This window comes from Scatophagus argus, chromosome 9, assembly GCF_020382885.2.
Source record: "Scatophagus argus isolate fScaArg1 chromosome 9, fScaArg1.pri, whole genome shotgun sequence".
Classification (NCBI taxonomy): Eukaryota; Metazoa; Chordata; class Actinopteri; family Scatophagidae; genus Scatophagus; species Scatophagus argus.
The window spans coordinates 23,275,936-23,292,960 of record NC_058501.1 but is presented as its reverse complement, the minus strand read 5'-3'; the positions used below and the strand labels follow the sequence as shown (position 1 = coordinate 23,292,960).

The 17,025-nt window shown below is 42.2% G+C and overlaps 1 protein-coding gene across 5 annotated transcripts in view; it reads left to right on the top strand.

Annotated features, from left to right (window-relative positions):
* dgkb (diacylglycerol kinase, beta) overlaps nt 1-17,025 on the top strand; it is a 59,585-nt gene that overhangs the window by 24,926 nt on the left and 17,634 nt on the right. For all 5 annotated transcript variants that reach the window (XM_046399711.1, XM_046399712.1, XM_046399713.1 and 2 more), the window contains 5 exons: nt 409-483; nt 3,626-3,711; nt 4,385-4,474; nt 5,594-5,754; nt 12,187-12,251. In XM_046399711.1, the coding sequence (XP_046255667.1) occupies nt 409-483; nt 3,626-3,711; nt 4,385-4,474; nt 5,594-5,754; nt 12,187-12,251 (477 nt within the window). The remainder of the gene's footprint in view (nt 1-408; nt 484-3,625; nt 3,712-4,384; nt 4,475-5,593; nt 5,755-12,186; nt 12,252-17,025) is intronic.

Here is a 17,025-nt window from a genome sequence, read left to right as displayed (position 1 = left end):
TCGCCGCCTCTCCGCAGACGCCCTCCTCGCTGTCACGTCCCTGGCTGGTCCCCCTTCTTTAACCCAGGGCTAATTGGGTTATTACTGAAACATATTCATTCACCCCTTATTACGCCGGCCCTCATTTGTTTAAATTATGAGATCAAAATATGACTTCAGCCAGTTGATATAATGAAATTGAAATTAAAATGAATTAGTCTTTCTAATGGTTTTCTCCTCAAGGGGACTTTGGGTATGTCCCACCCCGCTGCCCGGTCCACCGCCCCGTCATGCTCTGATTGGACGTCGGCCTGCATTGATGCTGAATCCACAATTTTAGGCCTGATCTGTGATATTTGATTGTGTTTCTTTGACTTTGTGGCCAGATGTTTATTTACGTATTTTTTTTAAATCTCTTCCCTCCTGTAGGATTTACAGAAAGTTCCAGTATCTTCTGAACCCGAGACAAGTGTACAACCTGGCCAAGAATGGACCCATGCCAGGGTACGTTGGAAAGATCGCCTGCAGGAGAGGTTCAAGCCTGTCTTAAAACCAGAGTCAGGTGCCCATACAAACATCAAAACTGCTTCTCCTTACTGTAATCCCTCCTGCTGTTCATAATGACCATTAAGGGATCCATTTGTGTGATTCCGGTTGAAGGACATTTCAGTTGTGTAGGATCTTTCAAGGTGAGATTTCCTCTTTGTGTCACCGTCCTTCCACAGCAGGTCAGCACAGAAACACAAAAAGGAGATTTTGTAGGAAGAAAGACTGAAATTTAGTTTGAAGTTAAGTTCTTGTAATAAAGAGATCTTAATGTTCAGTATGATCAGGATGAATGTGCAGTGAACACAAATTGTTTCAGTGCATATTGACACTTAAGTACTGTCTTAAGACGCCTCCCCTTTAAGCTGGACAAAGACATGACGCAAAGAAACAAAACAAAACAACAGAAAACCACCAAACAGAAGGGCTGCTTTGATCGAGTAACATGATAAAATAACACTGAATCATAACACCTTGTTGTTAGTGAGTAAAGCTGACCCGTTGTTGAAGTTGATTGATACTGAACCCAGCGTTTTGTTAAAAAGAAACAAACTCAGTGCAACTGCTCAGTGATAAAAAACAAACAAACAAACACATGAACAAAACTGACATTTAAGCTGCTTTTGCTCATAAAGGCGAGTTACAGTCTGCATCAATTAGTGGTTTTAAACTTTCAATTTGCAAAAGTACGTCTAAAGTACCTTTTTGCTGAATTAATTATTTTTGAATACAAAAAAAACTTTCTACATAATTACAACAGTTTTAGGCATCTAATCTTCCTCAAAAATGATAAATGAATCATGTCAAAACCATTTTAAATGCTCTATTATGGCATTGGTTGTTAACTTTAAAACTGAAAGAAAAGAAAGAAAGACAAATGATATGTTTTCAGCTAATGATTTTCTGTTTACAAACAAGCTGTTGTTGCTCGCATTTAATAAGCAGCATCACATGCGAGAGGGGCCTTTGGTTTTAGACCCTTCGCTCACTTCCCTCACGCAGCACAGACACAAATGAGGTGAGTTCACACATAACGAATCCTGGAGACGACGGCGTCATGCTGTAGCCTCAGACGAGCGGCGGCTCCATATGCATAAGTCCGTATGTGAAGGCAGAGCCGCTGACACGGAGACGGCTGGCGGATAGAGAGGGGTGAGGCTCTCGCCATGTCACATGTGATCACGCATACAGACGAGGAGCTCGCTGCAGGCTGCGGCATGGGGGTTCCTATGGTTCACATCTGTGATTAAGCCAATGAATGGATCATTTATATGCACGAGGCTCCTTCACTTTGCTGTTGCCCGTGGCATTAAAACATACAGGAACGCCTCGCCGCCGTGCCGCCACATTGTTTGGCTGTGATTAGATCTGAAAACACAATCTTTGTGGTTTATAAGAAATAAATACAGAAATACAGAGCAGCACACACACACAGGGGGCGAAAACCTCCGCCGGCTTTCGACTCAACACACCTCACGGATTTTGGACTTGACCTTGTGCCTGCTGATGTTCCTGCACGTGGCCTGAAGCCTCAGCTGCACCTCCCTCAACCCAGAGCTGACGCCAACTTCCCAAATGACCTTACCTCACTGTAACCTCGCTAATATTCTGTCAAGTGGACGCACCGCGGCGCACATTAGCGAGGTGAACGGTCACCGTTGGACACTGCAGGCCGAGGCCGCCGCACCGCACTGCTGTCAATTAGCTGCCTCGCTAATGCAGTTACAGCAAATTAAGTGTTTGTTTCTTGGTATTTAAATATCCCCAAAGTTGCCTTTCATGTTTGCGGCCGTCTGTTTTGCGTCTAATATGGTTTGTGGTCCCAGTTGGAGAGTAATTGAGCGAATCATTTACCCGCCATACGAGGCTCGGAGGCTGGCTCATTCAGTTAGGGCTTTGTTATTGTGAAGGAACGGAAGAAGTTGGACTGAACATTGCCTGTCATGATCCAATTAGCCCTCGAACAGGCAGGCTAGCTCGCTGAATGAATAATTATCAATGCGACATGTGTTATTTTGTTGGATTGGTGGGGGGTTTGCAGTGAGGCAGCGTGTCGTGGCAGTGGGCTCAAAAATCTGCTGTGATCTGCACACAGTCTGTTACGTGAACACAAGGCAGAGAAAAGCTGCCGCCTCTTAATCAACCTTCATTTCTTTAAACGCCTGAACAGTTCTGACATTTGGAAATCTTTTTTTTTTTTTAAAAGCAGAATGAAAATAAAAACAAAAATTAAAACGTGACACGAGGCAGCATCAGCAGTAGAAAAGCTGGACAGAGAAGCCGAACATTTCAGATTTATTTGGATTTATTTATTTTTCAGATTTACTCCACAAAGGAACACAAACTTTTTATAAATCACTTCCACAGGAAAAATTTAGGAGAACAGAATTAAATAAATAATAAATAATTCTTTATTGAAAATAGAAATACTTCATATAATTACCGTATTTTTAATTAATTAACGAACAGCTAAAGCAAACATACTTAAATTGGTGTTGTCAGTGTTTCATGGCTTTTCTTGGTTTTGTGAAAATTTCTTATTTTGATTTGTGAATTCTGTTTAGGTTTAAGACAGTAGATGCACATCTGCTTTCTGTCTGCAGCTTGTTTTTATCATGAGGAGGGTAACGGCTGTGTGTTCACATTAACCCAAACCTTTCTGATAAAGTTCAAACACAGAGAAATCTGTCATTTCACCCAAGGTGACAGTGCACCTCATTTGGTTTTTGCGGCTTTTGAGCGAGAGTCAGTGAGTCAGGGAGGAAGTCGGCGAGTGCGGCTGAACATAAATGTGAATAAAAATTTAAAATGTGGACAACTCCTATGATCCCATGTTACTTATGTCTTTTGTTATTAGTGAAAAAGCCCACAGCTGCAGAAAATATTGTTGAGGTAAAATTCTTGAGTAAAACAGTCAACATATTTTGGGACAAATTTGAACGTTATTATACAGAGCTAAACCGTAAAATATTCAAATAAGCACAAAACATATAAGCAGATAACTTATCTTTCAGTATACAATAAACAATAAACCCCAAAGTGAGAAGGAAGTTGTCGCATGGCAGTAACCTACAGAGGAGAACGTGTTTGTTGTTTTCAGGCTGAACTTCTTCAGAGACGTTCCTGATTTCAGAGTGTTGGCCTGCGGAGGGGACGGCACCGTGGGCTGGATCCTGGACTTCATCGGTACACAAGAAATTATACTTTTAATTATCTTTGATGTCATCAGGAATTTTGACCCTGTGCTGCTTCCATAGATTCAGTTATCTTATGCACATTGCGAACCTGGTGCATTTACTCATACTGGAGTCTGCGTCTGATCTCGTACAGCGTAGTAGAACTTAAAGACTCCATTTCCTTTCTTTCTTTTTTTTTTCTTGGCAAAATTGCATTTTTTATTAGTTTTCAAAGCCGGCATCACTCTTGTTGTTCAGCTTGAAATGGTAAAGTAATGGTAAGTCATATGGTTTGTATGTAAACACTTTAATTATGTCTGAGTCTGTGTGTTCAGGGGTGGTAAAATGGGATGATTATGTGAGTTGGAAAACAACATACTAGTCATCATTTGAGGAAAAAAGAAGAATCACCTGGCCCCCTCTATTTGGTCTTGAAGGCGTGTTGCTTGTTCTGGCTCTCAAAAATTGCCTCAATTTTTTATCAATCAAGACAAAGAGCGGTAATAACCGTCAGGCAAAATGTGTCTCTTGAAATAGACTGTACAACAACGCTCATATTGACTTTTACAAGTAGGGCTGCAAAATGGATTTGATGCTTTCTTTGCAAGTCTTTGCAGCGAGTTTGTTTTCTTGGTTTGGCCTTGTTTCGTATCTGGTTGTGATGTTTGTCCCTGTTTGTCCAGATAAGGCCAACCTGGACAGGAACCCCCCCGTGTGCATACTTCCTCTTGGCACCGGCAACGACCTGGCAAGATGTCTGCGATGGGGAGGAGGTACCCACACAAAATAGATTCACTGCAGTGAAATACACGGCCTCAGTTCGCCTTATTACATTCATACTTATGTATGCATGTCATTACGGTAGACTGTCCTGCAACCTACCATTACTCTCATAATTATTATTAACACGGCTGTAGGAGAGCTCGAGGTGTAATGACAGACCACTGAAATAAGGGAGCAAATAACAGTTATTTCGGTTATTGGTCAATTTTCTAGATTAATCGATTGATTTCTTTCTCTGAAATGTCAGTAAATAGTGCGAATGTCCATCACAGTTTCCAAGGTGACATTTTCAAACTGAAATCCAAAGATATTCAGTTTACAGTCAAATAAAACACAGAAAAGCTGGAAATTCTCATGTTTGAGAAGCTGCAGCCTGACATGTTGATTAAAAGGATTATTAATATATGGAGTGCAATTCACGAGATTCATTTTTAAAGCCAGGATTTGTTTTCATTAGATTTAATTACAACCATTTTCATTAATTAGCAACACTTTGTGCTTCAACACTTCATTCACGTCAGGCTAGAAAGTGCGTTTTTAACATCATAAAACTCTCCTTACAAACAGATATTTTAAACATTTTTAGCAGCTCTCCAAAGGAACAATTTGTAAGAAATGTGAGAAAATTTCAATTTAAACAAAATGAACATAATCAACAGAATGTGAGGAAACAACAGCGCTGGCATCATGTCAAAGATGTCCTGTCACCCTCAGTTACTCGCCCCTCCGAAGTCACAGTCCAGAAGCTTCACTGCTAACTGAGCTAACGGTCGCTACATCTACAGCCAGAGATTACAGCAGACAGGACAGTGAGCAGCAGTGGGTGGCTGCTCTGCCACCTACATTCAAATTCTGGCAATATTTTACAAGTTGTCCCTTTAGGACCGGCTGCACCTAAATTTTGGCAGGACAAAATCCTTACTACATCAGTCTGTTATCATTGGCAAGCATGATTAGTCTGTCAGTGATAGTTTACGGTTGCACAAATCCGTCCAGCGTTTTCTGTGGTTTGCCGCTCTGTGAATCAACAAACCTTGAAGGGGTCAGAGGACGTTTGTTCACAAGCTGTTGTGGCCCCACTTTAACGAGTTCCTTTCCGAACTCCCCAGGCTACGAGGGCGAAAGCCTCCTGAAGATAATGCGGGACATCGAGAACAGTTCGGAGGTGATGCTGGACCGCTGGAAGATCGATGTCACACCCACAGACAAGGACGAGCGAGGGGACCCGGTGCCTTACAGTATAATGAACAACTACTTCTCCATCGGAGTGGTGAGTCGGGCCGCAGTCGGCATCCGAATGAGCAGAGGGTCGGTTAAACATGCAGAGCTTTCAGTGTGTGGTCTTGGTCATAAGTTCAAGTGGTTCATACTTTGGTTTGCTGTGGACAGATTTTCACCAGTGAAAACCCAAAAGAGGTAGGGCTCCTCAAACTCAGAAAACCGGAACATGATATTCATTTGTGGACAAGAAGAGAATTTTAAATTTAAAGGTCACATACTGTTTAGAGTTTGAGGGCCACAACTACAGCGAACAGGAAACAAAACCAAAGTCCTGAGTATCATAATGAGTCTTAAATATTAAGATCTGACTCAGACAAACAAAAACAAGACTGTTTAGAATCTGCAACCCAAACTGTATCTTATGACAGATTTTTGTGGACGTTAACACACTTTTAATTATCAATAAGTAATAAAGAAATGTAAAACACATTTCATTCAACGATACAGCAAGAAGTGCAAAACGGGATGAAGAAAATATTAGGTCAAAAATGAAAATAAACAATAAGAAATATTTTTTTCTTACAGCATAAAACGTTAACATCAATATCAATAATGCCAACAGGAAAAAGATAACAATATAACCAGACTGACAAAACATTAAAAGCCTGATTAAAAATAAGTTTTAGTTTGCTATACGTTAACAGTTTGTGAGAATGTGAAGCCACAGCTGACTGAATGCAAGACTCTGAAGCGTATGACACCTTTTCAGCTCTTCTGCACGCCGAAGTTTGGTGACAAAGAGTGTCAGTCGCAGAATAGCGAAGGTGCCAGTAAACAGCTTAACCCAAATGCAAACTGAAATAGAACAAAGAGAGAAGCCACAGACGCATCGACTGACATCCTGAAAATTAAATCCTCTCTGTCAATAATTCTTGGTTCATTTATTGAAGACTGATTTAAAAAAAGCAAAAAAAAAAAAAAAAGCAACACACTGCTGCTGCGCTAACAGCATAATCAGTCAATTTATTTGTTGTGATCACAGTCTGGTTAGGCCTTTATTGAGATGTGCTCAAACCTCCACAGTGTCTGATTGATACACAGGTCTTGTTGTGTATGTGCGTGGTGTTAGGCAGCCGTCAGTCCCTCCCCCGCCTATCCCTCCCCCCCGTCCATCTCCACCATAATGACACTTATTTCAGGTAGCTCATGTTAGCCATTACTGATAAATGTCAGGGGGAAATATGGTAATTGACATTTGCAGGTGGTAGAGGAGGGAACCACTCAGTGTTGTGAGGTTCGTACCAACTGTGGCAGGGACATAAGTGATGCATGGCCTTACAAATGTTAGTTGAATAACACCTCCAGCCTGGGCCCCTAATGACGATGTTTGAGGATATTAGAGGACGGGTCTTGTTAACATTGTGATAGAGGAGAACGGTGGCTGTAATCTGTCTGCGGTGATGAACATATGGTGGTGTGTACAGGGGGAAGTGCTTATAGTGGGAAATAAATCTCTGAACATTCAACCCAGTGTTTGAGTGCATCAGCGTCCCTGTATGAATGTCACATGTAAACACACGTTTCTTCATCTTTTGTTTCAAGCCGCGGATTTCATCGGATTTAGTTCATTTTGTCGGCTTCTTTTGAACAACGCTGTCAGGTTGGCTTTATTTACCTGCCGTTTTAAAAACACAAAACCAATGGGTGCTAAATGAAACAAGAGTTCACTGAGCAAAGAAGGAAGCTTGGAAGTAGGGACGTTTTAGTAAGAATCCCGAATAAAACAGAAAAGTGTAAAAAAGAGCAGCATTTGGCCCAACATCACACACTGATGTTGGACCAAAAGGCCTGGCTCACAATCTCCGTTCCAGTTCATCCCAAAGGTGTTGGATGGGGTTGAGGTCAGGGCTCTGTGTGGGCCAGTCAAGTTCTTCCACACCAAACTCATCCAACCATGTCTTTATGGAGCTTTGCTTTGTGCACTGGGGCACAGTCATGCTGGAATAGAAAAGGGCCTTCAACAAACTGTTGCCACAAAGTTGGAAGCATAGCATTGTCCAAAATGTCTTGTAAGATTTCCCTCCACTGGAGGTCAGGGGCCGAGCCCAAACCCAGTAATATCTGTCTATTCAGTGTACGTAACACACTAATGTCTGTGTTTTCTGACTCCAGTGGAGGCTCTTGGTGAAGATAATACACCGTACATGTGTTGACCAAATTGTTCTATAATATTCAGGTTTTATGGTTTTGCAGTCAAAAACACATTAAGGAAGGAGTAAAAGTGTAAGCATGTTAAGCTTTTTCCATGTTATTTGTCTTCGTTGGTCGGGTTCAGGAAGAGGTCGTTGTTTTGGTTACGTTTTGGCTGTTAATGCATCCTCTCTTTTTATGTTTCAAACTCATGCTGAAGCTAACATGTATGAACTGTCTGCCCCATAAAGTCATTATAACTCGTGTTGTCTTTGCTCTGTTATTGGGATTAGCACCCAGCAGGCGTGATGATGACAAATGAAGTTGTTTGTGGGGGATTAGGAAGACTTTGAGCTCTCTATGGATTTGAGTGTGATATAATATTTTGTGACACATTTTGCATCAGATTTTTTTGCTTTCCGTTGAGCAAAAAATAATAATAATAATAATAATATTACAATGAGGATTATGTGACAAGTGAAGCTAGTAATTACCTCAGAGATTATGCAGATGAAGAGCAGATTGTTTCTGTAATGACATTGTTGAAATCAAAAGATCAGCAGTCACAGCCAACACGGATGTCTGCTTGAAGCTGAAATCATTTGAAGAGAAGTTAGAGGCCTTTCAAATTTATATTTGTCTGATTGCTCTTCTGTCCAACTCAAATCATCGGCGTCAGCAGCTGACTAGCAAACTCAAACATTCTCAGGTGCAACTTCATTTTCCGAGCAATTTCAGTTCAAGATCCCAGGTGACAAGATCTTTTTTGGTAAAGTCCTCCTACCTAACCTTCTGCCAACGCCCAGTTGGACTGAGAATTAATGGCGCCATCCCTTTGGGAGGATGTGGAAGTGACGTGAAGTGTAATGATCTCAATCAGGGCCAGGGGTGAGAGACAGAACTAATCACTGAGCGCGCTCCACTACCATAATGCAGTCAGTCGCCCTAATGACCCTGGCGCTCCTGTCAAAGCCATTACTCTCCCCTGTAGTGAAAGGCACATCAAACCGCTGGGGCCCACTCATAATTGGACTAAACTTTGAGCTATGAGAGGACATTACACATGTCCTGTATTAATTTGGGTGCCAGATTTTTACATTGGTAATTATTTGAGGTTCAGCTAGGGGGAGAGTGAGAGTGAGAGAGAGAGAGAGAGAGAGGGGGTGACGACGGCCCTCCGCCGCCAGGGCGTCGAGGCGTGAACATGCGAATGTGTCCTACATGTGTTGGTGCGGCGGCGGTTTGCTTTCAAATACACACAATATACAACAACTCCATATGAAAATGAGGATCTTAATGATGTTTAAGGAAGTATGTATGGTACGGCCGATGAGAGAAATCTGTCACCACAAGGTCCGTTACGAGAGTGACAAAGGGTTTTATCCGCTCCTGGTTGCTTGAAATCGTTGTCTACTGTTGCAAAAGCCGCAGCTCCACTTGTACAGATCTCAGATAATAGACCCCAAACCAAAGGGGAGACAACCTCTCCTCGCTTTTGCTCTCTTGTTTGCAGCTATTGTCCTGTTTGTAAGAAAATCAAGTTACAATCTCTCAGATACATCCATCATCTCACCTTTCTGGCTCGCGCTGGAAGCGTGAGGTGAGTCTGCGGGGATCTTGAAGAATTCTTTTGGTCTCCTGCTCACAGCATCTTGAAGAGACATCAAGAGAAGCTCCATTGATTTTTTTTCTCTTTTGGCTTCTCCTAAGTTTCTTTACAGAGAGCCAGCAGGGGGTCCTCCCTGTAGGTGCTGTTTCAATAGTGCCAGTCAAAACGGAGCGGGTCAAAACAGATTGCTTCAGCGGGAGGGAGGGGGTAGGGAGAGGAACAAGCCCAAAAAGTTTACAGCAACTTTCCCTCACTCTTCCTGGAGTTGTTTTCAGAGCAAGTTTGCTGAGTTTGTCGGGAGTTTGGTCCGGTTTTCACAAAGGCTTTGCCAGCATTTCTCTGACTTAGAAGTGTAAATTAAAGGAAATTTCGGGGTTGTTTGTCCTTCTGTGGTTCGTCACGTGAGACGTTCCAATCTGTTCCCGAGGTCCCCTGCTTACTTTATGACACCACTTACCTCCTTTCGATGTAGTTTCCAAGTTAACGATTTGTTTAACACCTTGTTCATGATATTATATACGATTAGACTGCATATGAACAAGTTTTCTACTCAGGCAGCAGTTCTGTGGTCTTACAAAAGGTTTTTTGTTGCACCGTGACTGTGACTTGAGGAATGAATGATGAAATGGATTTATTTTGTCTGTCTGAAGCTGATGTGTTGTCGCTCTTTAAGGAGGAGATCTTTGTCTTAGCGAGACTTTTATACAAAGTGCATGGAAATTAAGACACATGATCAGATGCTTTCTGTCACTACAAGTTGAATGTCTTGAAATGTGCTCCTTTTGAATTTGTAGAAGTGTGTATCATGGTGTGTTATGTCGTCGTCCTCCTCCTTGTTGAGGCCTCCTGTCTTGTAAGCCAATATGTGTCAAGTGGGACAAAAATCAATCAATCAATCAAGGCAGGTTTATATAATGTGGAAACCCCCACTGAAAAGTTTTACTTGGTTTTATTCACATTGGACATTTTGTGAAGTTAACTTGGTTTAAAAGAAAAAAACATTTATTGAAGCAGAATCAAAGAGAAAGATTGACTAATGTCTCTGTAACATCAGGCTGATGTGAGGAGGACACGTTACAATCACATCCGATCACTTCTTATCGATAAGCTTCCTCATTATCTTGATTCTGACTGCAGGTTGATTTGGTTCAAAAGTCTGGCCTGGCTTCAGAGGTCGGTGATTCTTCTCAGCCTCCAAAGGAACCCTTTAAGAAGAGGCTGTCAGGTGCTTATGTGAACACTGAATCAGTTCTTTTGTCCACTTCAGTCGTTCCTCCCGTTCACTGTTACAAGAGCTCAGCTTTTTGCTGAACTTGCTTGAGACAGCAGGAAAAGGCAGAGTGAGGTGACTTTAAACTTGTCAGCCTCTTGGTTTAACTGGCGTACAGGTGCACTGATCTAATTCACTGTGAATTCTGGGTACTTTTTTTTTAAACTAAGATGGTGTAACAAGACAAAGAAAAGTCCAGTAGAATAAAATCACAGTTCAGACCGCTGTGGTTGCTCAATGCAGCAGGACTCCTGGTAACTCAGACTCAGGACATTTTCTTTGAACAAACAAAGAGGGACTGATGATGACAACTCTTTCCCCTTCTGATCACTCACTCCGCAACTCTGATGGCAAACCAATAATTGCGAGTCTTGTTTTGCTCGTTTTTGTGCTGCCGGTCCGCAGGTGTCGCTGAGTGTTAGCATGGGAACCTAAACTAGGAGTGATCTCACAGTTCAGACAAGTCTAAAGTGTCTTTGTGTTCTCTGCCTCAGTTTTCTGTTTATTAGCAACCTACGTCAGCTGGGTTTACAGTTAAATCACACCCTATTCTGTAGGTTCACGCTTAAATATTAGATCACAGTCTTACCAGGCTGAGATGGTGCCAACATGCTGGTGAAGCATCTGTCAGTCACACCACACTAACATATGCAACATGAACTGTATCGCCTTGATACCAAGAAGTCCAATGGGGCTGCACTTCATGCTCCCGGCCGCGGAGGGAGAGAGCGGGGGGGGGGGATGGGAAAATCAGAAAGGGTGAGAGAAAGGTCGAGAGTGACATATAGAGAAAGAGAGCGGGAGGAGAAAACAACTTGGTTGCCGGGGTGTCTGCAGCATCCTGTAGGTTCGCTGGGAGCTGTGATTACTCACAATGTGTGTTTAATTAATTAGCCTGTGTGGAGACAGCGTGCTGTTCATCAGGGTTTCTGTCAATACGTTTCCATCCCGCGTTCAGCGCTGCTGCCACCTCCCGCACGCAGCTTCTTTCACCTTATAGACATATACACAAGGGACACGCAAGGTGTAACTGCACTGTTTGAGAAGTTGGGAAAGTTAGCTAATGAGGAAGAGGTTGTCTCGGTGGTAAAGGCAATGTTCATATGTGAATACTTGTACATCTCTTGTAGATGTTGCTCTACACGTTGGCATCTCCAGATGTCAGAGGGATACAGATTTAATCCCAGAACCATTCAACATCATATTTCCAAATGGAAAACAGCACATTGTAGAGCTGCAACAGGAGCTGTAAAGTTTTATCTCCGTCCTCGTTCAAATACGGGAGGAGGAGGAGGAGGCCAAAGCTGCAGGCTTTAAGTTTGAAGAGATGAGAATAACATGCAGTGATATTGCAGCACATTCAGAACAAGATTAAACTCAACCTGAGCTAAAGCTTTGATTCTCTCTTTCAGGATGCCTCCATCGCACATCGTTTCCATGTGATGAGGGAGAAGCATCCTGAGAAGTTCAACAGCAGGTAAGTTTCTGTCCGGTTGCTGTTTGCTGCTCACTGCACATAAGGTCCTTTTCTCTTTCTTTCTTACCTTTTTGTGTTCAGCCTCTTCCACAACGAGCAAATAATCGTTTAAAGCTGAATATGCTGTTACCTCACAGCCTTGTCACCAGTTTGCCCCAGTGGCCACTTGTGGTACTGCAGTCAGAAAATCCCTTTTGGCCCATTTTAAAGAAAACATCTGTAAAACTGTTGCTATCACAACTTGATGAATTTTTCTACTCGTAAAACTTTCACAGAGTTTAGGAGAAGCGTGTGCAGGGCCAGCAGAGGGGACAGTACTGAGCATGTGCAGTGGCCACCTACACGTGGATTTAAACTGGGAGGCCAGAACTTTAGCTGATGTGCTCAGCGAACAGTTCAAAGTGACTGGGCGCAATCTTTGAGTCTGGGCTCTTGTTTGTTATATATATTTTTTCATAAACACACGATCGATTGTATTAACTTACCTGTGATGCTACATGTTGGATAAAAGGATGTTACGGTGATGACATATGGTGTCCCATCTGCACTTGCTATCATATTCTGGTCATCATATCATACAGATATCATAGAGAGTGAAATTCATCTTCCAAAGAGTCTGCCAACTCTCCTAATCTGTGTTTTAATACTTTTTATCGTACAAATATAATGCCATGACTTCACAAGGGCCAAATTATCACAGTTATCTACCTGCAGTGTCTAAGCACTTACTCCAACACATTTATAACACAGCTTTGTGATAAAAACATGCATCTCTTAACACGAAAGTTGAACATTTCTCACAGACTTTCACATCCTTGAAGACATTTTCTGTGAGAACAGAGTCTCTTTCCCTCCCTCCTTTCTCCCTCCTTCTCTTCACTTTCAAACCAACAACAATGGAAGTCAGTCTCAGGAGTCAAGCCCACAGTGCGTTTGCTGACCCTCCTCGTGTGGCTGCTGTCGGACTGAGCATGACGGATGGGCAGGCTTCATATTTAGCATGTGTGATTACCTTTTCAGAGATGCGTTCACCTTTGGAAATGAACAAATGCGGCATCCATGTTTCCATCAATATTTAAACGTCTCCAATACGTCTCCACTAGCGCCAGGGAGTAATTGCAGGCCTAATTGAATTTGCTTGGCTAGTTTGACATCATGGATCAGTCAGACTGATGACACGCAGCCTCGTAATAATCCCATTTGTACTCATTATCATATGTTACCCTGGCCTTGGCACAACATTTAGCCAACTATCCTACTGCTGCTTGTTGGCCCAACATGAAGATACGAAATGGTCCAAAGGGAAGTGAAGAGGTTTGGCCTGTCGTGTTACTGACAGTTGTGGGGGATGTGCCACCATGTTGGAGAAATGCCAAGAAGTCAAAGGATTTTAAACCAAAGGGGTGTCGTGTAGTCGTCAGCGTGTGGTTATGACACGTTGTGATTTCCTGTTTCAGCCGCTTTCCTGATGCAGGACTGGCGGACTGCATCTCTGTTGTTTTACCACATTTTAGGCCTTTGTGAAAAATGATTGAGATATTTTAAGAAAATTATTCTGTCTGTTATTTGAATTCAATTAATAATTCAGGAGGGGGAATGGGTTTAGGATCTCTCTATTACACACTATCCTTGCCAATTCAATAATGCATGATTATAGTTTTTCAAGGTAGCATAGATTTTGTTGGATTTGTCCAAAGGGCTCGTGTCCATTGGAAGTATATTGCAACTTATCACAGAGTCATTTTCCTGCAGCTGGAAGCTTTTTCTCAGGAACTTCAGTGACAATGGAAACAAAGTGCAGCGCGTCTCCGGGGGGGGAAAGACTCTCATCAAGTCTGCAATAAGTATGTTTCTGTCTGGGATGAATGAAAGGAGTAATGAGCTAAAGTGCTAACAAGCTTTAAGCACCATCAAACTAATACGTGCATGCACTGCGGGCTTTCAGTTAAATCCAAAGGTAATGACACCAGTACTCAGTCAATAGTAAGAGCCTTAATAAATAATAATTAAATGGTGATGAGGATGATAATAATATCATTTTGCAAATATTTTTATCCACAAACTTCTGACTACCTGCAATCAGATCACAAAAAGTGACAGAACAGGTGCAGCATCTTCATCTTCATCTTCATCTTCTGTCATTGTCTTCCTCAAAGATGGAATTAAATTAGAAGCCAATCGAGGACCCCTGGGGATCCCCGGACCCCACTTTGAGAACCGCTGACCCAGTTAATCCTCTGAGGTAACAGTGGGAAGTGAAAGGCAATTCTCAGTCTGAAAGGTCAATTTGGAGCACAAAAAGTTCATATTTAAATATAGATTTTTATTTAAATAATTATATGTTTTGGTTTGTACTTCTTAAATTAGTTAATTAATCTACTGTTTCTCATTTTGGAGTATAATTTAACAATAACTAAAAGCACAATTATTTTATGTACTGTGCACCTTAGCCTCTTTTTATTTTTGTATTCTGTTTTGTTAATGTTTTAACCTTGACTTTGCCCTTGGAGACCTTTAAAAGTGTAAATGAATAAAAGAAATGAAAGTAAGATTTCAGCACAACGTGGAAAAAGTCACAAGTTGAATTATTAGCTTTTTAATGGCTCCTCACTTCCCATATGTAGAAAATCTATACGTTTTGTCACTGCTTTGACCTTAAAGAAAGTGAATATTTAATCAGCTTTAATTACCAACCAGACAACATCACGTAGCTTTTCTTAATTATGAAATGAGGAGATTTTGTTGATGAAATGCGGGGGTCACACGCTCTCTCTCTCTCTCTCTCTCTCTCTCTCTCTCTCTCTCTCTCTCTCTCTCTCTCTCTCTCTCTCCCGCCCTTCATTTCTCTGGTTCTATCCATCTTCTGTATTTGCACCTTGGGGTGATTACCAGGGCGAAGGTGTGAAGATTTGACACTCGGCAGATAGATTCATTTACTGCCACTGCCGGACCTGGAGGTGATAATGAGGTTGAGGATTAAAAGCAGACAATCAGTCGGCCCGTGACGAAGGCTGCGCCACCTCCTCCCCCATCGCCACTCCTACTCACCCGCCTTGTTAAAATATACTACTCCTCTTTCCCCCCGTTTTTTTTTTTTTAATTTTGTTTTATTTTATTTTTTTATTTTTTTGCTGATCTCCCATGTAATTACACGCTAATCTGTGACTCTGAGGGAATGAAATGGATGGTGAACGAAACGAGGAAGGAGAGGCAGAGGAAAAGAGAGGGTGTTAGAAAACTGATTTTCAGATTGGACGTTCGTCTCTTTCATCACGTTAACCAGGCCTCAGTTTTGACATACACTATATAGACAAAAGTATCCAGACGCACTGCTTTATGGGGCTGCTTCTCAGGGTTCGGGCTCGGCCCCTGACTTCCAGTGAAGGGAAACCTTAATGCTTCAGCACACCAAGACATTTTGGACAATGCTATGCTTCCAACTTTGTGGCAACAGTTTGTTGAAGGCCCTTTTCTATTCCAGCATGACTGTGCCCCAGTGCACAAAGCAAAGCTCCATAAAGACATGGTTGGATGAGTTTGGTGTGGAAGAACTTGACTGGCCCACACAGAGCCCTGACCTCAACCCCATCCAACACCTTTGGGATGAACTGGAACGGAGATTGTGAGCCAGGCCTTTTGATCCAACATCAGTGTGTGACCTCACAAATGCTCTACTGCATGAATGGGCACAAATTCCCACAGAAACACTCCAACATGTTCTGGAAAGCCTTCACAGAAGAGTGGAAGCTGGAAGTGGAAGTCCCTGTTGGTGTGATGGTCAGGCGTCCCAATACTTTTGTCTATACAGTGTACGTGACATGCAGCACATACCACTGTCCATCTATATTTAACTGACAGTTTAACTCATATTCTATATAATTAACAGCAATATAACAGCAAATTTGAGAAAAATACCAGTCACAAGACGGTCGGTGTTGTAAAAAGTAAAACGTATGTAAAAGTCATACATGAGTAAAAGTAAAATATTTGTTACTTAATATTATGAGTGAAAGTCACTCATTTGGATGAGTACTTGAGGAAGCGTCTTAAAGTATCTGATTATAAATGTACTTAAGCATCAAAAGTATTTTCTCGCAGTGTTTCCAAGTGATGCTGTTGTTGTTGGTGCCAGATTGTTTTCCATTTTCAACAACAAAGGACCAATTCATTCATTTAATGGAGACATGAAGGCTGAAGTTCACCTGCTTCAACAGCTAACATTAGCCTGCTCATCAGACAGGATGAGTTCAGACCAGCGTCATGTTTCTGTTCTGTTGGCAGGTCAGGAGATCTTCACTGATCTTCACCCTGGTTTGCTCGTCTGCTTCCAGTTAGGGCGGGATATCACACTGTGGTTAGTGCTAGCAAGCTAATTTCAGTTGCAAGCACCGGGAACTAATATTTGCACTATTTTCAGTCCTTGCAGGAATACGGTTTGGTGTTTTGAATTCTTGACCCACGTGCAGCTTCTTGTTTTCTAATCGGACGTCAAACCTGTGAAGTGAAACATCTGATCTGGAACCTTTCCGTTACAGCCTGAGAGCTTCTGTGGCTTCGCCTGCCATGTTTGTTTATTCTGTGGCATCAGTGATGGCGCCTTGATGTTCCCATGATATTTGCTCTGCATACCCAGATCTATTTTTGGTCCTGAGACATCTAACACCGTCAGCGCGCTCCTCCAGAGCCGCTGTGCCCCTGTGCGCCCACAGGCTCTCGCTGTGCTGTGTAACCATCCTGAGTTAACCTTTCCTGGAGGCACAGGGAAGCCCAGGCA